The 20,589-nt window shown below is 40.3% G+C and overlaps 1 protein-coding gene across 2 annotated transcripts in view; it reads left to right on the plus strand.

Moving 5' to 3' along the window:
• Nucleotides 1–2,165: 2,165 nt before the first annotated feature.
• Nucleotides 2,166–20,589, plus strand: part of slc25a26 (solute carrier family 25 member 26) — a 71,274-nt gene continuing 52,850 nt past the window's right edge. Inside the window, exons 1-5 of one of the 2 annotated variants that reach the window (XM_059328601.1) lie at nt 2,166–2,304; nt 5,515–5,671; nt 8,303–8,421; nt 15,581–15,685; nt 16,147–16,194. In XM_059328601.1, the coding sequence (XP_059184584.1) occupies nt 2,272–2,304; nt 5,515–5,671; nt 8,303–8,421; nt 15,581–15,685; nt 16,147–16,194 (462 nt within the window). In that variant the 5' untranslated portion in view covers nt 2,166–2,271. The remainder of the gene's footprint in view (nt 2,305–5,514; nt 5,672–8,302; nt 8,422–15,580; nt 15,686–16,146; nt 16,195–20,589) is intronic. The other variant, XM_059328602.1, reaches the window with a different exon arrangement.

A 20,589-nucleotide genomic window follows, 5' to 3' on the forward strand; every position in this document is an offset into this window, starting at 1 on the left:
ATCATGATAACTGGAAGCACAAGGAGAGCACAAGACTGCGTGAGAATTATAAAGTCATGTGAGATCACACGGGAATAGTTAATGTGGTAGGAATGGTACTGCCTAATCTCTACCAGTGGACAAATTTCTTCTGTTGCATGGTAAAGTCATATTGCTCAACCCATTAAAGTGCTGTTACAGTCATACTGCTGTTGCAGTGATGGTGCAGAGATGCTGAGAGCGCAGATAAGGAAGAACCGGAAACACTGACCAATCAGAGCAGACTGGGCTTTTTTATAGGAGGGGGGCTTAAATGGATAGGTGCTAAAATTGCACCTGCCTTCTACGAGCATATACGTAGAAGGCAGGTGATGTTTTTTTAATATTAGAGCATGTAAACATGATCTCGTAGAAACCGGAAAAAATAGCATAATATGCCCCCTTTAAATGGTAAAAAGATTTTCACTGCTGAAGAAAAATACAATAAAGTGTTCCGAAGCAAAGAATCAGCTAACCTATTTTCTTATAGGCTTCACAAAATCTTTCAGAGGTAACACGCTTATTGAAAAACTGATCCTAGGTGGTCCAGTCTTGTTAACAAACTTCTATGATTTGTACATTTTTAATGCCACCTTTACAGTCCATTGAGGCTTACAGGGAAAGAGCATTTGGAGCTCAAATGACAAAAATCCCAATAACCAAGGACAGGCTGTGACAGGGTGATAAATGGCATTACATGATGGAACAGACAGGACTCTGGACGCTGCAAACTTCTCGACAACAACAGAAAGAAGGGGAAAAAAATCAATTTCAGGTATGGCATAGAATTAATGCGCTGTATTGACTGAACTGAGGAACAAATTCTCCCTTAGGGATGGGCTGTAAAGTAAAAGCACCAGCACAATGATGCTGTCACAGTAAATAACCACTGCATATGTTCAGTGCAGTAAAACATGATGAAATAACATGCCTAGAATGGACCAAAGAAATCCAAGTGATATACTCTGAAGTCTACCTTATGAAGTGCTGCATCAAGACAATAAAAGCACGAGTATAAGAGATGTTACTGCCGTCCTCAGACCTAATACAGATGAAGACAGCAGAGACAGCAGCCCGGTCCAGATCCAGCTGGGGCTCACATCCAATGGGATCCCTGTGAGACCAACTTCAACAAGATGGATGACGGGCACCGAGCGTCAAACTGGGCGCACTCAGCCCAGACATCATTGGGTCCGGGCTGAATAAAGAGGTGGTGGCCCCTCGCCTGCTCTTCCCTAATAGGAGGCACTGCCTGGCTGACAGCAGCCCATAAATAACCCAGTCGGCGTGTCACTGGAAAAGAACACACTCACCTGAGCACACTCACTCAACAGGATCACGAGGGAGAGGTGAGACGCAAGAATATAAGAGCTTACAGATTTGGGTGTGTGAAGGTAGGTCACAGAAGCACAGTTTTTGACTTTTATACATTCTGTATTTTCATATCAATGAAAATGCATTGGGTCTCATGCAGGAAGCAATATGCAAACTGATCATTTCTTTTTTTTCTCTTCCATAAAATTTAAAGTTTCACACACACACACGCACACAAACACACACACACACACACACACACAAATATATCTTAAACTATTATATGTTTTATAATTGTGTTGTTTGTGTATGTTTTTTTAATATAGGTTTTTGATTTTCCTGTATCTTCAGTACTGATACTTGTAAATCATGTTTACTTTATTCAAGTTTATTTATAAGGCACATTGATTTTCTACTGCTGAAGTTCTGCCTTTTCTTATACACTGGTGGCATCGCTTCAGTTTTAGGACATTATTACTTAACAATTTACTCCACCATATAAAAATATATTTTACAAGTCTAGTTGTAGGCTAAATTAAAAGGTGTATAGTGTGGGTGAATTTGTCTTTAATTCACAAACACTACTGGTGACTTCATTTGAGTACTTTTCTTTTTTTTTTTTTTGTAATTTCTTTGTTTAATGTTTTTCTTTGAAATTTCCACACACAACCTCTGGATGCCTGCACAATTACCTGCAGTCTCGGTACAGTTAAAGCCTGTAAAGCTGAGGATTTAACCGGATTTAGTCTTGACAGATCTCACTTTATAGCGTTGGAATCACGTGATGAATGTGCGTAATGACGTCACACGGAAGTAATTCCGCCAAGATGGCAGCGTCCTTGACAGGCATGTTTTGGTAACAGTCGAGTGTCAAACATGCACAGCAGTTGCAAATTTACTGACTGCAAACCTGACAAGAGAAGATTTTAATAGCGGAGCATGGAGAGACAAGAGTTCGTCGCGTCTCTGGTGGTAAGTTGGCAAATTTGGACAAATTGTCAAGCGACGTTTTAATATTTCTAGCATCAAAACTCTAGTTTCACTACAATTAATAATAAATATTGTCGGTTACTGGCAGTAGAAACCGGCTTATTACAAGAGCTTTAGTGGTGTATATATTTCGTTCATGCTCTGCGTTTAAGACACTAAAGGATTAACCTGTTTGCTAAATATATAAGCTAGTATTAGACAAGCTAGGAGCTAAACTGACCAAAAGGACCTGTGTAAACTACTGCAGTCCCGGGTAATGTCAGTGGAAATCCTACCTGTGGACAGGTCTCCTTAGTTCAGCGACGAAAACTGACTTTTCTGAAAAAAGAGACTTTATTTTGGACAAATACTTTATCGATTGGTGAATCATACATCATGTTTTTGTTTGCTTGTTTGTTTGTTTGTTTTGTCTCAGTTTCTTACCCTGTGTTTATTTTGGATCTCTGTTTTGGAATTGATGTTTGTGTTGATTTTGTGTGTGTTTTTCTTTCTGTACCCCCTGGCAAATACTATATATGTTGTAAATTATTATTGAGAATTAAAAAAATACACAAAAAAACATAGTTCAGCGACGAATGTTACAAAGGCTCGTAAAATATAAAATAACACAGTCGTCTCATATTATGGAAGGTAGCTTGGGTTATTAAAATGGAGTTAAGAAACAAAAAAGTACAAAAAATGTAGCTGCAAACCTTTACTTTAGGTAGAACCAGCTCGTGCACGAAACGTCTCTCTGTGTGCACGAGCCGGGGGGCGGAGCAACCGTTACCTTTAACAAACGTACCAAAATCACAATGTTTCTCCAACAGTGTTTTATTGTTTGGCTAAAGTATGAATACCCGAAATGACGTCAGGTAAGCAAAAACAGCAGGTTACAGAATACGTGTGTCTATGAATGATACTTTCCCTGTTCAAGCGTTTGGGATATCTGAATCTTTTGTGTCCCTTCACTGAAAATTAACTGAATTAAGACATGATGAGGAGGTTAAAATAGTTTTGGATTTTTCATTAGTTTTAGTTTTAATTTCATTGTGATATTTTGTTTTCAAATTCAGTTAGTTTTAATTCGTTTTAGAGTGAGTTTGCTTTTTCGTTTTTATTTTTGGAAAATGCTAAGTTTTAGTCAAGTTTTTATTAGTTTTAGTGTTAGTTTTAGTTGTTTTGTAATGGGGTATTTGTTGGGTGTGAATTCAAAAAAGTCACAATAAATGCTGCCCTTATTTCCTATGTCTTATCCATCTCAGCCCTAATAAGTTTATTAAGTCATAAAACCAGATAGATGAAATTGAATTGATAGATTTCATATCAACCAAAAAGGTTCACGTATGAAAAAAGTTGACAAAGAAGAAAACTAAGGACATTTTCACTATAGTTCTAGTTAGTTTTGTTACCACATAATACAGTTTCAGTTAGTTTTTAAAAAAAAATCTTGTTTTTATTTTCATTTCAGATAACGAAAATGTTTTTTCAGTTCTAGTTTCCGTTAACTATAATAACCTTGGGAGGAGCAAAAGACAATCTTTAGTCCCCAGAGGTGACAGTTCTGTAAAATCAAGACAGACATGAGTGGTGGAGAAATTTGTTTGTGTGAAGTGCAAAAATTTGCTTATTGTGTAACAGCACAACAGTGTGTGTTGTTATCGTGGTGTGCACTGATATCAGTGATGAAAAAAACATGCATACATTTTCAAATAATGTGCTCAAATACATTTGAAGGTACTTGTATTTGAGTACTATTATTGTAATTTACTTCATAGACCTTCGTGTAGAGTTTTTGCTTGGTTATTTATTTTATATTGGCTGTTGATGACAGAGGTGGGTTTGACTCAACATTTTGACTTCTGTTAAAACACATAACTCTCCTCAGCAGCCTTCCTCTGTCATCATTACTTACTACTTCTACGCCACTACATTTCAGCAGAAAATTTTTTAGTTCTTACACCACTATATATTGGTTTATTTTATTGACATTTATTTCATTTGCTACTACAAAGGTTTTAAAAGGCCTACATAACATACGATCAGTTTATAAACTATGATGCATTATAGATGAAAGTACCCATCAGTATATTATGCAGAGGTTGTTTTTTTGAGTCACATGACTTGGACTGGAGTTACAAATTTGATGACTTATGCTTGACAAAATCAAAAAAGAATTGCAAAGAATTGGCTTGAGCCCAAAACATAAACATAATATCAACACTACTTTTTAATGACTAAATTCAGTCACACATCAAAATTTCCAAAAACATCTGAGTTTTGAAATTGTAATATGTCATTACTCTGTTGTTAAAAGGATATCAATGTTTGGTGAGAGCGTGATGTGACTTGTTTAGGACTCATAAACTTAAAGTTTAGGATCTGGGCATTATTTGGGATTTGAGTGCAAAGACCTTAGACTTGCTTGGGACTTACAAAACAATGATGTGGTCCAACCTCTGAAATCAAGCAGATACAATTAGCTTCACTAGCTTTCTGTACATAAAGTGTGTAATTTTTTGGTTTTGGTTATATGGCATGTGTCTTTACTGTTTTGGTTCATCCTGACTGCAATCATGAGCATTGCTTACAGCAGCAACAAATGGCTGATTTCAGCAAAAGTAGCTCAGATTAACCTACTGTACTTAGGTTAACAAGTAGTTGGTGAACATAGCTTAAGATATATATATATATATATATATATATATATATATATATATATATATATATATATATATACACACACACACACATATTTATATATGTACACATATATAAAAAGATCGGCCTATTTTATTTCAAAGGCTATTTTTATTAAAGATTTTTTTATGTAAATGTGCACTTTATGGAACTTTGATTTTAAGAAAAAAAAAGGTACTCCTGTTGTTATACAGTATTTATGTTCACTTAAACTTAAATACATTTTCAATAAAACTCCTTGTGACATGTCATATTTGGCTTTGACTGAACATTTGCTCTCACTTTATGAAATATATCGATAAAATATCGGTATATCTATCGTGATCGATATTCAGCCTAAATAAATTGGAATATGACTTCTAGTCCATATTGCCCAGCCCTATGCTCACCCAATTGGCTGCAATTATCAATTAAGTCAAGTTTAAGATCTATGTCATCCACTCTGGATTTCACCCTCTATGTTATAGAGGGTGAAATGCAAGATTATGTCTCACAAAGTGATTGTCTCTCCAGGCAGGGGGCTGTGCGGGGATGTGTGTGGATCTGACCCTTTTCCCCCTGGACACCATTAAGACAAGACTGCAGAGTCAGCAGGGCTTCTACAAGGCAGGGGGCTTCAGGGGCATCTACGCTGGAGTCCCATCTGCTGCTGTCGGCTCCTTCCCCAACGGTATGAAGCTCACTGTGAGAGCTGGTATTGAACATGTATTGTTCATTGTTGTATGTTATTGATGTTCATACCAAACAATGAAGATTCTTCTTAGTGTGGGTTTCTGAGAACTGCAATATATAGATCATGATATTGACAAACTAACCATATGTGTTTTAACTGTTTCACTTGCCTGAAGACACAGCACAGAGAAAATTAGATAAAACCCCTTTCTTTTTTACTTTTGTTAGATTGTGGCTGTGGGTTGCATTGATCAGGTCAGAAGTTCACAGTCAAAGTACTGTGTCTTTGCTATGCATTGTAGTAGTATCAGGCCAGTCCTCAGCTTGTCTCCTCATGAAGTAATTTTGAATGATGGCAAAGTTCCAAACAGACTCTTGTTTCTAGCTTTTGAGTAAGTTTACTTATTATAATGTGATGACAAGAATAATGAGAACCTGGATTTTAAAATGGAATTTTCTGAGGACATAATTTTACGAGAGTCTGCTTAATATGGTGGAACCTTAAAATGATTGATGCTCTGAGGCTCTTCCTTTAATGGTTTGAATATAGCTGCCTAACAAAGATTGCATCGTGACTAGACTGCTCAAAACAAATATCTTCATCAGCCCTCTGTAGGGGAACAGATCAACACTCAAGTGTCGCATTCTACACAGCATTGCATCCATGAACAAACTTTTTTTTTCATCTTTATGTTTACAAATGCACTTAGTCAATCAAAATCAAAATTACTTTATTTATCCCCGAGGGGAAATTCAGTTTGTCTGGTAAAATCTCTGGAAAAATGAGACAGCCTGATGGCTGTAGGAGCGAAGGATCTTTTGAATCTCTCCGTCCTGCAACGGAGAGAGAGGAGCTGTCCACTGCTGTTTTTTTTGGTCCATAAAGGTTTTGTGTAGCGGATGATCCGTGTATTTCAAGATGGACTCGAACGTCTTGACAGTGCATCTCTCCACCACCTCCTCCAGTGTGTCCAACCTGGCTCCAACCACAGAACCAGCTCTTTAGACCAGTCTGTCCAAACGCCTTGCATCTCTGTGTCTGATGCTGCCTCCCCAGCAGACTGCAGCATAAAACAACACACTACCACCACAGACTGATAAAACATCTGCAGCATCTTACTACAGATGTCCAGAGATCTGAGCTTCCTTAAGAAAAAGAGGTGGCTCTGCCCCTTTTTGTAGAGAACGTCTGTGTTTAGGGACCAGTCCAACTTATTATCCAGGTATACACCTAGATACTAATCATCTCAACTACACATCCAAATAGAGCTTTGAATGGAAGAAGTTATAGTAGAGCCCCAATCCAAAGAGATTTAAAAAAAAAAAACTTTTTTGTGTGGGTACTAAAAGATGCAAATAAAAGCAATGGTATTTGATATTTAACTGACTATCCAATCAAAAAGTTGCACAAGTCTATTGACTTTTTAAGGGAATACTACTCCTGCAAAATTACCATTTTTTTTATCAATTGTTCACCCGGTGCTACCTTGAATTTGTGTAGAAAGCAATTCTCTCGTGTGCCTCCAAGGTAAACAGAATTGAAAAACTGAAAATTGTTGATGAACTGAAGTAAATGTGTAACGGCAAAACTACATCAAAAACATCCATCAACCAACTCTTATTCAGGCTGGCAGTTTAATCAAAGTCTAAAAAGATTCTCTAAAACTATACTCACAACTATATTTTAAACACTTTCTCATAAACTGTCTCATGCTTGTGCAGGAGCTCTACTCATGTTCATGTTCATATGCATATCATGGAGAGACCGATGAAGATGTTGGAGACATGTTTTGTTGATTTTGATCTATTTGCTGCAGTTTGCTAATTAATTCAGCATTTTGCAGGATACATTTTTGTTTAATCTGAATAAGGCCATGTTCAGACCAGATTTGATGGTGCGTCAAAAACATCAGTAATCCCATTAATTTACTGTAAGTGTGGGTTGTGTCTTTAGGCAGCAGTGGTCGGCACAGAAGGAGATGCGAAAAAAAACAAACAGCGACCTGCGTCAAAAAAAGTTAGAAGAGACTCAACTTTTGTGGTGGATGATCACATAACCAGTGGGTCGTTGAGAGAGTAATTAAATATCCCTGTATCTTTCTGCCACAGGATGGGGGGAAAACAACCTTTCTACCATTCAGTACAAGAAAGTTTAAAAAACTTTGTGGATAGTTGTCTGATGTGAAATAAATTAAGCTGCCTTCAAGTGCGGTTAAAAGTGCCGAGATCATAAAAAAACTCAGAAAACAATATTTGTGAAATTTAAAGTCTACGTGTGGTAGAAAGGGTGGTTGAAGGTAACAACACAACATCACAGAAAATAGGTCATTGAAGTACCACTCCCACACCGCCGCACAGCCCTGCAGCTTATCGCCGCACCGCCTAATCTCATGTGAACATGTCCTGAGAAATAACCAAAATCTATCCGCATGACACACACTTGACTTTTTTTTAGCTTTTACCCCAGTTGTACACGCATTGCAGACTGACACACATACATACATACACACACACACACACACACACTCATACCGCAGCGTCTCCCCTGTCAGTGGTAGTGAGGGATATTAATTGCTGTATGCTGGTTGACTAATGGGCCTTAAATGGCTGTGGTTCTGCTTGGTTTCAGCCGCTGCTTTCTTTGTCACCTACGAATGCACAAAGTCCCTGCTCGGCGCTGGCGGAGCGCTAGCAGCACCACACGTGGCACCTGTCACTCACATGCTGGCCGCCTCCCTGGGAGAAATAGTAAGTCTTCAAGTCCTTCATTCTACAAACTTTTGCCTCCTTTTTACTCCTTTCTCACTCAGCAATTACACTTTGAAGTGATGCTTATTTGTCACTCTTAGCTGTTCTGTTCTTAGAGGCTGCCTTACGCACTTGTTGTTCCTCATCCACTTCCCTTTTTGTTTCTTTCCCACCACTGTAATTCCCAGATGAACACCACCGTCTGGTAACGTTATTGCCTTTAAAATTTTCACAGACAACTATGCAAGAGGGCAGCAGGGGAGGGGGGAGAGTGAGTATGTGGTTTTGGCTGTAGGCCCTGGGGTCCAGCTGGGTGAGTTAAGGGGGCTTCCTCAGGACTATCCCAGCATTTCCCTCACTAGCTGGGTAAATAAGATCTTATTACCGCCTATTTACTCATCTACTTTCCCAGCTCAGGCCCCCAAACTCTGCCAATTTAGTCTGGGGAAATCAGGCTTGAAACCAATGAGGAGCAGCGCAATTTCCTCAGTCCATCCTGTCCCAATCACTCGCAGTGAACCACAGATTCTGAGCCATATGGGGGCCAAGCGTATTCACATTGGCATGACGGGGGGAAGGAGGGACGGTGGGTGTGTGGAAAGTGGAATGCCCCCCTGCTATACTACTGTGGCTTTCTTCAAATACTAGCTTTTTAGTATTCATGGCTTTTGGATGGATGTAATTTAGCCAAGTTCTGCATGTTTATGAAATGGGATTATTCCACATGGGAGGGTATTCACTGTGCTCGAGTTAATCTGTATTTTGGTGTCTCACAGTGTTGAGAAGAGGACACATGTAACTCTTTATATTAGCACAAATTCAATAAGAGTTGTTTTTATCCTCTGGTTGTCACAATCAGTGTGGCAGATACTGCAGGAGTGTAGCGATTAGCGGCGAGTGCACTTTTTGACTTTTTCTCTATGGCACAGTCCAGATGAGTGTGAAAGGTGAGGCTGAGGTTGCGGCTGCCTTTAACCCCTACCCCGCTGTTCTGGATTTGAGCACATCAAAAGCACAAATCCTCCAAGTGGAGCTGAGCAGAGCAGGGGCGGTATCCCACTGCATTCTGGCAACTGGATACGTCTTGTTCAAAGAGAGTAATCTTCAGGCTTAGCCATGAAAGGCCTACCCTGGTGCTGCCCTGAGTAGTATGCAAGGCCTAAACGCCCTCGCTATGATGCAATCCCTGCCATATGATTCCATGTCACTCATTGCTAATCAGTTTTATTAAGTTTCTGCACTGGGGTTCTAACACAAGCTTCACTGAGTTTTGGCAAGGTGGGTACTTGTTATATTAAGTGCTGTAATAATTAGCTGATTAATCGCTTGATGGAAAATAAATAGAATCAGAAGGATTTTCTGCTTTTTCTGTTTTATGTCATTGTACCTTTTGACTTTGGATAGTATAGACAGTTTGAAGAGTTAATCATTGCAAAAAAAATGAAATAATTGACAGTCCCAGTTTTGTATTCTCCTTATACATTTTTAATCCTCCGTTGTATGTTTTTATGCATACCAGGGCATTTTGCATCATTTTGTTTTAGGATTGCATTTTTCTAGGTAGCTTCTATCCCTTGCAAAATCCCTCGTTCGAGCCATGCTTTATGAATAGAACATGAATCGCACATCAGTGTCTGCTTTAGAGGGGGAGGCACTAGCAGCCCCTGAAATATGCTTGGCGGAAAAAATGCAATGTTTCCAGAAATCTCCAAAATGTCAAAAGTTTTTGATAGCAAATACCAAAAATCCACACTATGGATTTTTCTGTGGTTCTCCCCAAAATCTTGTCATGTTTTGGGACCATACACAAATCTGTATAACAAATCTTATCAACCCAAAAATTGCTGCAACAACTTATGAGAGAAAATTGATCATGGGAATGGACTTGATATACTTTGATCATAATGTTCTAAGCCTTTGTACACTCTAAACATCAGCATTTGAATAGGAGCCCAAACAAAACACAGTTTTTGTTTCAGATTGATGACCAGAAGAAACGGACACACAGTGCTGAGCTGCATCTCAAATTAATCTTTAGGTTCCCAGCGTTCAGTCTTTATGTGGGACTCAGAGGGTTAGGGCACTTTTCGGAGAGTCCCCTCTGTCCAAATCTGAATTGTTAAACTTAAACCACATCGTCAGAATGTATGCAAACTCAAAACAGATTTTTATTCTTATGTTTTATCTTCCACTCTGCATCAAATGTTTTTTTTTCTGCTCGTAAAAGACAGGCTCACTTGTTGTCATTGTGTTTCTCTTCCACCTGCTTCTTTCTCTTGCTTTGACAGATTTTGCTTGAGCAGACTTTGACACACAGAAACTTAAAAGAAGAAGAAGCAACTTATTATTTGGTCCCTTTCCGACTTCCCCGTTCCACCCCTTCATCAGCCCATGATCCTGTCCCCAGGAGTCCATTTAGTTGTGTTTTACCAACTGTTTCCACTCAGCAACATTCACAACAGAAGCTTTATGGGTCGTATTGCTTTGCTAATCCTATCCCCAAGCCTGCCTCTATCTGTGATTTGCTCGATTTGGCACAAACTTACTAGATGTGGACTTGAGTCAAAGTGTATTATGATCATACCAGAGGGAGTTGAATCCCAGAATTTATACTGCATATAGCGTGAGATGGGAACTGAAAGAAAGGAAAGAGGACACATATACGCAATTAAATCTAAGCAATTTTTACCTTTATAGACGAGCCTTCGGTTTAACAGATGTTCATCCGGGGATAGGAGGCATGGGTAAACACATACAGTAAGAACAAGCCTCATCACAGTAATCACCATATGTGAAATATAACCTACAGGGATCATCATTTTTTAAAATAAGTTTAAAGTTCAAGAACTTAGAAACACAGGTGGTGCGAATATATATTTTTTGAGAATACAGATACAAAGCAGGAAATGTACTGCTGCTGTTTATAGGTGGCCTTCAAATGTCATAACTAAAACCCTTTTCCATACGAATTCACTTGACACCTGGCTTAAGTTGTAAACAGAAGCTGGACAGACATAGACAGAGAGGACAGAGAGGAGGACAGTCATAAGTTGTACAAAGAAAGAACTAGAAACGGTCAAGACAATGAGAGAAATCTCCCCTGCCAGAAGCGTCCCGGTGTTTGTGTGAGTGCGGCGGTGGGACGCTCCCATAAAGAATGTGTAAGCTGATGGCGTCTGTCAGGCTCTAGCAGGCTGTTATCCAGCCATTAGATCAGATTTATCTTCATTCCCATTCGCGCGACGTCTGCCCTGAAAGCTCATTTGTCAAGGCCAGGCGGCGGGTTTCTCTCGCTTCTATAAACCCCCTCTCTCCCCGCCACCACCTCCACCACACGTCTGTGGTAGGATGTACTGGAAAATACAGTGTGACATGACAAGATGGGGGGACAGCGAGAAGGAGGGAGCAGGAGGGAGGAGTTTTGGGGGTAGAAACTGGCAGCCACTTAACTTGGCACTGAGAAATAATCCATGCATCGCCTTCGAGCAGCGCCACGCTCTGTGATTTATTGGCTGTTGTTTCAAAGTTGGAGACACTCAGTGTCCTCATCTCTTCCCTTTTTCTTTGTGACCTTTTTTTCTTCCATCTCTTCCTTCCTTCCTTTGTCGACCCATAATTCAGTCTTTCTTGGTACTATGTGTCTCTAGCACTGGGCGTGTGTCCTCTGCACAGGGTTTACTCTATTATATTTGATATGACATTGAGTGGGAAGAAGGCGTGTCATGATTCTCAAGGTCCATAATTCAAGGTCACAATTCAATTCACTTTTTGATTTAAACTTTTTTTTAGCACTGAAGTTACAGTTCCAAATCTTGATATGTAAAAATCCATTGGTTTTACGACCTGACAGCTTTCATTTACATGTTCTGATTCCTCTTTAACTGCTGGGCTATATGGTAAATTTTCAGATTTTGCCTATTCTGCCTTTGAGTTTCGATACTTGAAATTTCAATTTCAATTTTAAATCGAAAATCAATGAAAATGGAAGGTCTGACATTGCTAGGTACTGTTAAGATCAATCATCAGTCAAGATGAATGTGATGTGGCAGCAATGGATGGAATGAAAGACACAATGGAAGTCAATTCTAGTAGCAAGATGGCGGATCGAATTGATTACCTTTTGAGCATTTGTGCTTTTGTACAGAGATTTGTTTTTATCCAAAACAAGCATGGAACCAACCAATAATTACGATATGATGGCCTTCAGCTTACCTTTTCTTTTGCTAGTTTCTTACACTTTTGACTACTGCATGCTTTTTTCTGACAATTTCTCACTTGACTTCTCCATTGTTTGAATTCAGCATAGAATATAACAGCCCAACTTTTCTGATTTCAGTCCAAACCAATTTATTTTTGGTCAAAATGCTTAAAAAAATTCAAGAGCTGGAAAATTAGAGCTGGAACCAAACCCATTCCATGTTGGTGGAGAAGGACTATTGTCATGATCGATAAAGATCTGTGAGAGATAAAGTTGTTTCGCATATTTACCAACTGTTACCAGTTATTTTGTCTCTTTGGCAAATTGTCTGCTTTGGTGGCATATTTTAACAACAAATAAATCCAAATATTTGAGGCCCATAACAGTTGTTGCACCCTGTATGTTTTTTCTTACCTGATGTCTCTTTATGGTGCCAAATGGTAATTGTGTTCCTGATTGACTGACCACTGTGTCATGATGAGCAGTGAAACAGGGATGTAGCAAAGGAGGGGAGGACGGAGGGATGTAATGACTCAATCTGCGGATTGATTCGCTTTCTATGCCCATAATGTGCTGTGAGTCTCTGCTAATTTCCCATTCCTTACTGTGGTTCGCCCATGATTGAGCGCCAGGCTTCTCACCTTGTTTGGCGGCCAGTGCTTGAAATTGAAAACACGCTCTGTCATTTGGATTAACAATAACAGGCCAAGAAAAAACTGAAAGGCTCCAATCACAGGCAGGCAGCCTCCTAATTAATGCTGCTTGACGAATCCAACAGCCTGTAAATAAAGATGAATGGTAGCAGGAATTCAGAAGACTGCCAATGGGTTTATGATAAGTTTACAAGCCAGAGGGAAGCGTTGAGAATGAAGGGCAAAGAAAGTAGGTGAAGAAGCAGGAGTCTGTCATCCTGACAGCCTTCCACCTACAGCCCTCCCCTAAACGTGAGGTAACAAGCCTGACTTGCAATGAGGGACACATACCTAAATCTTTCATTCTTTCTTTTGTTCTCTCGATGACAAACTACCTCTACATCTCCACACAGGATACGACTCTATTATCCTTTTTAAGCCCCAGCCGTATTTTATCATGCCCTGATTCATCACCATTGTTCCCCCATTTTCTGCTCTTTTCAGGGATCTGAAATGGCCTCGGAGGCTGCCCACTTTATCTTCTATCCACTCATTCTCCCCACCCCTAGGCGCGCAAATTACTCCCAAATAAACAATGTCCCTAATTTATTTGGTATAATCTCTGGCTCATTCTGCCTTCCCCTCTGCAGTGACAGGAGTGGAAAGGCCGCCTCAACTCCAGGCCCCCCATCCAATTACGTCAGTAATTACTTGTCATAGCCACTTTCTTTCTATTTAGCTGCCTTATTCTGTTCCTTTGGAGAATTGGTTTGGGGAAAACATGATGTACAATGTATTAGAAATGGTAACTCGACCAAAGGGAGGGCAAATGAGATCTCTGAGATGGATGCAACCAGCTTAGTTATCGCAGGGAGGTGATGCAGGTGAACGTTTGGCCACTTGGTGGGAGTGTTGCACCATGGTTCGGTTGCAGCAAGCCTATGATCATACTCACCTGAAATACCAATAAGAAGTGCCCTGAATTCTTCATAGGAACTCATTCAAGTCTTTTGTTTTTGGTCGTACGTACAGAGAATGAGGTTTATGTGCTCATTGTGTATTTAGGAGAGGCAGAACTGCAGCTGAAGTGATGCAGTGAAGGTCAAAACAAAGCTGAGAAATGTAGCAGATAGTGATCGATAGTCAAAAGAGGTTTTACAGAGCCAGAGCTGTGCCTGTACAGATTGGCATGTTATGTCCGTAAGTCTTCTTCAGCTCCGTCTGTGATTTCACTTGACTTCCAGTACAGCTGATTTACTGTACCCCTTCTCCTCGGTGCTCCACATATATTCACGTTCTTGCTCATAAGGTGTCCTTGGTGTCTGGTAGAGGAGACAAGTGGCTGACAGACGTGAGCCCTCTAACAGCTGTCGGGGTAGCCTTCTCCCCCTCACAAAGTACAGCAATAGAACCTTATCCTCCCGGGCCCATCACCTCTAAAACTTCTGGGGGGGGGGGGGGGGGGGGGGGCTAAATCAGTATGGATAGCTGAATGGAGAATGAGCAAAACAGGAAAGGGGTTGCATTTTATTGCAATGCCTACATCACTCTTTCTCTTCCCTCCTCTCCGCCACATCACGCTGCTGTGGCGAGGGTGGCACCGGCAGACTGGCATCTGTATGACCAAGGGGAGTCGCAGCAAGGGGCCGGCTCACCAATCGCTCTGTAAGATTGCTTGCCGTTAGCCGGTATTTCCGCTCCGATGCAGGATAAATGGGAAATCAAGTCGCCAGGTGGGCAGCTGTGCCTGCATGCCTGCCTGCCTGCGTGCCTTTAGGGCAATGGCAGTTATGAAGCATAAATATTCATGTCTATCTTCACTAGCTGTTGGCAGTCCATATTTTTGTTGACATATGGTGGATGGGTTGGAACTTGTAGCGGGGAGTGTGGTTACTGAGGTGTGCATGTGTGTCTGGATCTATCAGTGTGTTTGATGGAAGCACGGGTTCTTTGGACGCAGATAAGCATTCAGCCTGATGACCTTTTTACCTGTTGCTCAGGTGTCATGTCCGCTGTGTATAATGGCTTGTTAATTGGCCCGACTGGATGCTAACTAAAGCACTTGTTAGCTTGCCAGCTCGATGTAATTGCTCTCCTCAGGCCGTGCCATATAATGGCCACCTGCCACATAGAGAGAGACACAGGCTAGTTTCATGTACAGCAAAAGGGCACCTGGGCAGCGTGTGTGTGTTTGTGTGTAGGGGGGTCTATTCTGACACACCCACATGCTGTTAAACTGAATATCAAAAGCCCAGTAGAAGGAAATACAGTCCTTCAGTTTGAGATTGATTGAGGTTCAGCCAACACCCATGCTCTTTCCATCCTGTAGGTGGCGTGTCTGATCCGGGTGCCCACAGAGGTGGTCAAACAGAGGGCCCAGGCTTCCCCCTCATCCACCACCCGCCACATACTGCTGGCTACACTCAGACAAGAGGTACACAGCAGTTTCTTAAAGTATAACTCTGGTTAATTACAACTTTTTTCCTGTCATTTTGGCGAGCATTCCTTTAGGTAATAATAGAGACTCTGAGACCTTTTGACAAGTGCTTTGGTTGAAGCATAACGACACCTTAATCCTCACCCAGCTCTCAGCACTTAGTTTAAGGAGTGAAATGTCATCACAAGTGGTAGAAGTAAAGGCCAAATCTAAAAAAAATAAGAACAAAGTTATAATAAAGTGGAAAAATTATATATTTTTTCCCCAAGATATGATTTAATTTAACAACCTTTTCTTTGATTTTTGTGAAATACTGAAATTAGCTACTTGTATAATAATTCAGTTGTAATACTTTCCTATGCCGTTGAGTAAAAATGTATGATTTCTTATTGATCAAGTCCAAGTCAAGGGTCTGCGATTGTAATAAACACGTGTTCTGTGCTGTTATCTCTGGGCAGGGTGTCCGAGGCTTGTACAGAGGATACGGGAGCACGGTTCTCAGAGAGGTAGGATTACTTCTGTTTTCTTCTCTCTCACCTATTCATTCTTCTTACCTCAGCTGGTCTGTCTGCCATCCACCAGTGATAGTAATCACAATCAAAATGACCAAAAAAAACCTGCCCAAATAAATGTGGCACAGATGCTGCGTCTCCACCAGGTAAAAAGTATCTAGAATGGAGTAACAAAATGAGTACTATCTGTTTTAAAATTATTAAAATAAATTATTTATTTTACCATAGACTATGTGACTATCTTTGTGGGTGTTTTTACATTTCACATTGAAATTAACGAATCAATGGGCCTCATGCAAGAACTACTCGTATGAACAGATTTGTTCTTAAGTGACTTGTACAGGTGATTTAGAACTTTTCTCACAGTTTACCAGGAGTCCAGACATGTTGGACGACTCATGCACTACTAGATTGTATATTTCATTACTTCTAAAACGATTTTGAGTTTGAAAATCCTGTATAAATTATAAAGTAAGAAAAAGTAAAGACAAGAATATGAAAATGCTCTTGCCCATTTTGTATCCCTTTTTCCTGTGGCTAAAACAATCCACTGGCAGCAACCACACAATACAAAAATGAGTCTGTGTAGCAAGTGAAAAACCTGCTGCCGCCAGTGTGACACATTGTGTCTGTCACCTGTATTTGTTGTGTCTTTGGTAAAGTTTCAGGTAATTGCGAAGCACATCTTACACATGCTATTCAAATCAATTTCAAAAGTTTGTACTAAAGACAATTACCAGACTCATTGAAGGCTGTTTGGTGAATTGGTTTTGATTGGCTGGAAGAATATCAAGGCTTACCACTCTTCTGACTGAAGACATTTTAATTTCTCTCTCTCAGGCTTTATTGAGGTTGGAAATATTGATTTACAGTTTTTTTTCATCTCATTCAATTACTTGTGCAAGATGCTCTTCCTCCTATTAGAAGTACATCTGATTAATTAATGCAATTAGTAGCGTTATAAATGCAAAACAAAACAGATAAATGAGCGCCGGGCTGCGCTCCCTTGATGGCCGCTCACCTTTTTGTAATGAAAAAGACGCTCTAGTTCTTTGATTCATGATCTTCTGCTTAATTGCACCTGCAGTGCATGATAACACAAAATAATTGAAGCAAAAGCTGTATAGATCTCTCTCTGTTAGCATCCCCGCCTGCCTGATAAGTTTCACCAGACCTGGAAAAGAAAATAAGAAAGGGAGGCAGAGACGGAGAAAGAAGTATATGAAGGTGACACTTGTCTTTCCATCCTTTTTTTGGGGAGGTGGGTGAGGGTGTAATCTAGTCCCCTCTGCTGTGCTAGCCTGTACTTATTTTCTGCCTCACTAAACTGATGTTATTCACGCAAATTCCATCTGGACAGCCGGGGAAAAAAAGGACAACAAGACACTGTGATTTCTCCGAGGGGCTCTGAATAAATGAATACATTTGGAGGCTGGCGCACGGCCTGTGTGCATACTAACACAAGCAGATGAAACGCAACGGTGGCGGCAGGGATTTGGGGCGCAGGAACGGCAAGGGATGCGCCGCGGTGATTGGCTTTGACGTGTGTCAGGAAGGTAATTCATTTTCTCTCGGCCTCCTTCGCTATCCGCCTATCTCCCTCCTTTGGACAAGCGACCCTGTCAAGATAAGTTTGTTTATGTGGTATGGCGTGGCGCCTCCCTCCCCTCGCTGGCCCACTAATTGGGGTCCTCTCTGTGCTATATATTCATTAGGGTTCAGAAGGCTTTTCTGATGGGCATGATGTCACATTAGTGCAGGATGTGTGAGGATCGACCGGACTGGCTAGGACTTGGAAAGTGGAGTGGAGGTGTGACTGATTCAGTGATCCGCTTCACATTGTAGCACCAACCCACATCCAAATCATCATGCCTACAAGTTTTAAACTGTTGCGGTGGATTTTACGCAGCACACTAGTTTTATTTAAACACCATATCTGGACTTTTGACTAATAGGCATTAAATTATTTTTTTCTTCTGCACCACATTAATCTCTACTGTGGCCTACCCCCTCTTTAAAAGAAACTGACACATTTTCTGCTGTGTCGGCACCTTTCAGGTTCCAGCTGGATAGAGCATGAAATCAATGGGATTCAGATTGTGGTGAATGAAATTGTGCTGTGAAAAATGACTTTATTCAACTCTGAGTAAGCACAGGCTTATAAATGAACTTTAGCAAGACTCTTTTTAAGTACGAGTACACTTGCTTTAAGTCCCAGATATAAGATCTTCATGCTGTCTAGGTGTTAATCTGTATTCATTTTATGACAAAGCAATTAACCTGGGCCCCTAGTTATATTTAATCGTCTGATTTGAACAGGATGCGGTATTTCAAACTCTAACAGAAGACCCCAAGCTTCTCCAATACCACTGTTTACCACTAGATGGCATGCTTACATTATCACTACCATAGATGTTTGTGCCTGACTTTCTCTCATTTCACTCTTCTCCCCTCTCCTTCCAGCCCCCCCCCCTCCATCACACCAATCCAGCTTTATGACATTTATGAGCAGCAGTCACTGCACCGAAAGTGATGGCTTTTTTTTTAATGGCGAGCCTTGTATTTTTCTGATCTGAAACGCTGTGAGGTGATCTCGGATTTGATCTAAACTGCTCCAATTTGAGTTTGAGTAATGAGCCTGAGATGGGTTATTAGATAGTCATTTAGTAATGTGGTGGTATGGGGGCTATGGGGGGATAGGTGTAAGTGAAGCTGACAGTGTCTGACACAGTCGAGTGAAGAGCCTGGAACATCTTGTGATTGACTACAGCATGTGGCCACACTACATATATCTCTCATACATGTTCTCTTTTACCTACGCAGTCTGAAAACCACTTAATCCAATTTCACATATTTAAGTGGGTAAGCATGCAGACAAGGAACGTAATTGAGCTAAATCAGAGTTAACAGTCTACAGATGAAAAATGTGTTCCTGGTCTTCCCTTTACCGGTGTTATGTATATTTTTCCTGAGCCAGCCTCTGAATCAGCCTTAAATTTTCTCCACCCCAACAGCTGGGACCTGGCAACCCAAGGTACAAGATCTGGCAGTAAGGCTTATGAAACACCTCTCCATCCAGGCTCCTCCCAACCACATCTCTGCTTCCTCTTTATCCTTCTCCTCTTCAATCCCTGGTTGATCCTTTCTCTGCTTCCTCCATCAGGGGGTTTGGCTGTAAGGAAAGACTTGTTCAATTGGATTTTAACTACTACCAACAGGCCAAATTATATCACCCCAGCTAAGGGATTTCTGCAGTTATGTCCTGTTTTAGAACAGATTTTCAGGTTTTTAGTGATCAGTTTCAAGGTATGTCTAGGGCTGACTTTGAGTTACAGATGAGTCAGTAACAAATTAAAGGAAAAACCAATGTAAAGTTTGGTGTTGGGCCGCCAAAAGCTTGAAATTGGTTTCTTGATTGATTAATTAATGGAATGTGAAAAAACAACAACATTAAAAGATACCAAAGCCTGAGTTGACGTAAATAAACTAGAATTGCCAGACCAAGAACCCAAAACCCAGAGATATTGTGTTTTAATATCATCGAAAACCAAGAAAACCATCAAATATTCCCTACCGAGGAGCTGGAACCAGTGCATTTTTGGCATATTTGCTTAAATATAAATCAGATAAATCTGTTATCAATCTTGGAACCCATCCACTTAGTCTCTGTGGGTAATGGCCAATACTTCTGGGGTTCCAGCATTGTGGATATCAGGATAATGGATATGTGGGCCAAGACTACCTCTTCTCTTCACTGGTTATTGGTTACAGTCTTATCAATGAAGTTGCTAATATTTGTTTTGTAGGTGTTTAAGATCCAGATGACATGACATAATCTCGAAGATGTCTGCATATGACGTAGATACATTGAAAACAAAAGCTAATAAAAAGCTAAATTAACATCAGATGATTGCACTAACGCCAATGCATTCCACCTCATTTGTTCTACACTTACCTGCAACTAACAGCGTGATTGGTCAGTACTACTCTGACTACAAATGGACTAAAACGGAAACCAGAACACGTCCGATACCAAAATCTTGTTCCGTTGCTAAAGGATTCTGCATTTAATGCAGATATCTTTGTAGGTATTAACACAGATGCTGGTTTATATTTCCAATTATCTAGAGCTGCAACTAACTATTATTTTCATTATCTGTTGGTAATCTGTGGATTCTTTCCATCGTTTGGACAATATAACGACTTAGAAAATGGTTAAAAATGGCAATCGCAATCCACTGAAGCCTAAGGCGATGTTTTTAAATGGCTTGGTTTGTCTGATTAACAATTCAACACCCAATGATATTCAGTTTGCTATAATGTAAAGCAAGGAAAGCAATTTGTAAAGCTGGAAGCAATGAAATATTGGCATTTTGGCTAATAAATTAC

Source organism: Centropristis striata, chromosome 3 (assembly GCF_030273125.1).
Source record: "Centropristis striata isolate RG_2023a ecotype Rhode Island chromosome 3, C.striata_1.0, whole genome shotgun sequence".
Taxonomy (NCBI): Eukaryota; Metazoa; Chordata; class Actinopteri; order Perciformes; family Serranidae; genus Centropristis; species Centropristis striata.